The sequence below is a fragment of the Colobus angolensis genome, unplaced genomic scaffold (genome assembly GCF_000951035.1).
Source record: "Colobus angolensis palliatus isolate OR3802 unplaced genomic scaffold, Cang.pa_1.0 Scaffold135, whole genome shotgun sequence".
Lineage (NCBI taxonomy): Eukaryota > Metazoa > Chordata > Mammalia > Primates > Cercopithecidae > Colobus > Colobus angolensis.
This window is the reverse complement of record NW_012114433.1, coordinates 3,353,518-3,357,753: the sequence shown is the minus strand read 5'-3', so window position 1 is coordinate 3,357,753 and position 4,236 is coordinate 3,353,518. Positions and strand designations below refer to the sequence as shown.

The 4,236-nt window shown below is 44.7% G+C and overlaps 2 protein-coding genes across 2 annotated transcripts in view; one reads left to right on the top strand and one right to left on the bottom strand.

Moving 5' to 3' along the window:
* The window catches only part of EIF2AK1 (eukaryotic translation initiation factor 2-alpha kinase 1), a 40,639-nt gene that overhangs the window by 7,893 nt on the left and 28,510 nt on the right, over positions 1-4,236 (bottom strand). The window lies entirely within an intron of this gene.
* Positions 1,591-4,236, top strand: part of ANKRD61 (ankyrin repeat domain 61) — a 5,887-nt gene continuing 3,241 nt past the window's right edge. Inside the window, exons 1-2 of the mRNA XM_011934389.1 lie at positions 1,591-1,806; positions 3,370-3,467. Coding sequence (XP_011789779.1) covers positions 1,591-1,806; positions 3,370-3,467 — 314 coding nt within the window. The remainder of the gene's footprint in view (positions 1,807-3,369; positions 3,468-4,236) is intronic.

The window sequence follows — 4,236 nt, the reverse complement described above, 5'->3', positions numbered from 1 at the left end:
AAAAAAAAAAAGAAAGTACAAAAATTAGCCAGGTGTGGTGGTGCATGCCTGTAATCCCAGCTACTCGGGAGGCGGAGGCAAAATTGCTTGAACCTGGGAGGCAGAGGTTGCAGCAAGCCGAGATCACACCACTGCACTCCGGCCTGGGTGACAGAGTGAGATTCTGTCTCAAAGACAGAAAAAAAAAAAAAGGGAAGGGAAAGGGAAGGAAAGGAAAAGAACTGTCTTGTCGCATCCAGAGATGTGATTTTCCATGTGTGAGAAAACATTTTAAATGGCTTTTTCAAGGCATGATAAATCTAAGCACTGGCAGCTAGCCTGCGAATGTAACAAACCGCATGGCTCATCCACCTAGAAGATCACAATAAGCGAACAGGATGTAAAGGAGAAGTCAGCCCATAAAAGGGAAGACAGTTTCGTTATTGGAAAATCCAAACTTAAGTGAGGAAGGGACCAGGGTATAACCTTCTAAGGGGATAATGCAACTCAGGCGACTTCTGGGAAGATCCGTAACCCTGTAGTCCTTGACCAATGAGGAACCGAGGTAGGGACTTGCACGCTAGGAGATAAATTACCTGTTGTAACTGCCCTGGGTGTACCTGCCTACCAGACACACGACCTTACAAGACTGCTATTAAAAGTCTGACTTTCACTGTTCTTTGTGCCTCCAAGTTCATTCTTTGGGTTTGGATGGGTGAGCATGCTTCTTACACTATGAAAAAACTTTGATTTCTTTTTTAAAGACAGAGTCTCGCTGTGTTGCCAGGCTGGAGTGCAGTGATGCCATCTTGGCTCACTGTAACCTCCGCCTCTCAGGTTCAAGCAATTCTCCTGCCTCAACCTCCCGAGTAGCTGGGACTACAGGTGCACGCCACCATACCCAGCTAATTTTTGTATTTTTAGTAGAGACGGGGTTTCACCATGTTGGCCAGCATGGTCTCAATCTCTTGACCTCGTGTTCTGCCTGCCCTGGCCTCCCAAAGTGCTGGGATTACAGGCATAAGCCACCACGCCCAGCCAACTTGAATATTTCTTAAAAGCTCCCAGATAACTCATATGTATTAGCCAGGGTTAGGAACTAATAAATCACACTAAATGGCTTTATTTAAGCAACGAGTGCAGACCCAAAACATCTCTCAAACTATTCCTATGCCAGAGAAAAACAGAACCTGTAATGGGGAGAGGGAAGATTCTATTATAATAAAAACTAAAAAATGGGTTAAAACTTTTCTTACTTTAAAAGTAATAATTTTAACTTTGTATTTTAATGTATAAATTCCTCTTTTTTAGCTTTGATCATTGTTTCAGCTACACTTGAACTGGAGAGAAATCAGAAATAAAGGTGTAAGATAATAGCTTGGATATGTCTTTATGACAGAGTAGAAAACCCTAAAAACTGCTGACATTTGACATTATATGATCAAGGAACAAAGTCTGGATGCTTGGTTCCAAACTTTGATGGACTGCCTTCACAGATACAATTCTTGACAAATTCTAGAACAGTTCTAGAACTGAACTGAAACGTCATAAAGAGCTGAAACTGACCAATTCCATAACAACATTTTCCCCTGAAGTCTTAACGTTTTTCTCATGGGGAATATACCCAGGAAAGGAAGCAGAGACCTGGTGGTTGACAGTGCCATGTCCCTGGAAGATGGCCCATCCGCAGCACTTCACTCGAAACTCTATGAAGCCATCATGAGAGAAGACTGCACTACGATCGAGGTACTCCTGAGAAATCACCCTGTCAACCAGCCCATCACCATTCTGCCCAACTCCACCAGCAGCAGATTACTTCTGAGCCAGGTACCCTCTTTTCTGCTCAGTCACTTCTGGAAAAAAGTCAGGCTGCTTAGAAAGGAGCATCATCTAAAGCTGGTGAAACTGCTGAGCTCACAGCCCTTACGAGGCACAACCCCAGCTCACTCCACACACACTGCAGTGCTCCCCAAAGCCCGCAAAGCCTCCCCTGCACATGTCACACACAAACCAACATGAGAAAACACCAGATCCTGTGTGGCTGGAAGACCATTCATGTCACCTCTCAAACATACCCATGGTGCTAATCTCCGAGTGGTCAAATTAGTTTTCCCCTTTTTTGGCCAGACGCGGTGGCTCATGCCTGTAATCCCAGCACTTTGGAAGGCCGAGGTGGGTGGATCACCTGAGGTCAGGAGTTTGAGACCAGCCTGGCCAGCATGGCAAAACCCTGTCTCTACTAAAAATACAAAAATTAGCCGGGCACGGTGGCAGGAGCCTATAATCTCAGCTCCTCAGATGGCTGAGGCAGGAGAACCGCTTGAACTCAGGAGGCAGAGGTTGCAGTGAGCCGAGATCATACCACTGCACTCTCTAGCCTGGATGACAGAGCGAGACTCCATCTCAAACAAACAAACAAACAAACAAAAAATAGTTTTTCCCTTTTTAATATATACATTTTCAGTTTCTAAATGTTTATACAATGATTATTACCTTTACAATTAAATTTTTTTTTTTCAAAAAGGAAGTCACCCTCTCTTGCACCCTACTGTCTTGTCTTATAGCCACGGTGTAAAACCACTACTTACATGTGTGTATTTTAAGAGTTGGCGGCCGGGCGCGGTGGCTCAAGCCTGTAATCCCAGCACTTTGGGAGGCCGAGACGGGTGGATCACGAGGTCAGGAGATCGAGACCATCCTGGCTAACACGGTGAAACCCCGTCTCTACTAAAAAATACAAAAAACGAGCCGGGCGAGGCGGCGGGCCCCTGTAGTCCCAGCTACTCGGGAGGCTGAGGCAGGAGAATGGCGTGAACCCGGGAGGCGGCGCTTGCAGTGAGCTGAGATCCGGCCACTGCACTCCAGCCTGGGCGACAGAGCGAGACTCCGTCTCAAAAAAAAAAAAAAAGTTGGCACAAACAGCTCTACTAATCATAGACAGAACATATGCTGCGTTATATTTGAAAACCCTTAAGATTCAGGTTTTACTGCTGATAATACGACTTTGGCAACGACACAGCACCTACTTGTCCATCACCCTGTGGGTTAATTTAAGGACTAAGTGACTTCATAGCAAGTACCATTAATATCACACCACGGGCTCTTCGGAAGAATCAACTTTCAAAACTTTCCAAAGCTTTCGAGTGTTATTTCTGTTGCCTCAGTAAATGTGCGTTTCTGTAAAACACAGATTTTATAGTAGGGAATCCACTGAGTTTTGATCATTTAAAACAGGGTAGTAGAAAAGGAAACTTTCAATGCACATACCAGAAAAACAGTGAGCCAATGAGACAGTAAATAAATGTATTGCCTTTGAAATGGCAAGCTAACACAAACAGTATTTTTAACTACACAGGGCCACTTGTAATGTGTTTTGTTTTCCCTCCAAAGCAGACAGAGTCCATCATCCCCATCCATCTGGCTGCCAAGTACCACAAGGCCCAGAGTCTGCTCTGCCTGTTACAGCATGGCGCTGACCCAGAAGTCAGGTAAGTTAACTCCACCGAAAATCGTATCTTTTTTTCTTCTGTTTTTTTTTTTTTGAGGCAGGGGTCTCGCTCTGTAGCCCAGGCTGGAGTGCAGTGGCACAATCTCACCTCACTGCAACCTCTACTTCCTGGGTTCAAGAGCTTCTCCCACCTCAGCCTCCCAAGTAGCTGGGACTACAGGCGTGCACCACCATACACAGCTAACTTTTGTATTTTTAGTAGAGACAGGGTTTCACCATGTTGGCCAGGCTGGTCTTGAACTCCTGGCCTCAAGTGATCCACCTGCCTCGGCCTCCCAAAGTGCTGGGATTACAGCCTTCAGCCACAGCACCCAGCCTCACTGGCAATCATTTCTAAGTGAGGATATACCTGATATAGATTTTTTTCAGTTCATACATTTTTTTCCACTTAGGTTTGGACTTGTTCGTTCTTCAAGGTGATAGACTACACATTATCATGTTATGAATGAACCAATGTCTTTACTGAGTAGATGAGATAATCTGAAACACTGAGAAAAATTCAACATCACAAACATTTTGCCAAATTAATGCACATTCTGAGGATTAAGTGTTCAATGGTGGTATTGTGAGGAATGCAGTAAAGTCCTTGCCATTGCCCTCAACAAGTTTAACCACCAAAGTTAGGTGTGAAAAATAAAATATAGGTAGACAATAGATTTTCTTTTTTGTTTGTTTTTTGAGATGGAGTCTCACTCTGTTGCCCAGGCTGAAGTGCAGTGGTGCAATCTCGGCTCACTGCAAGCTCTGCC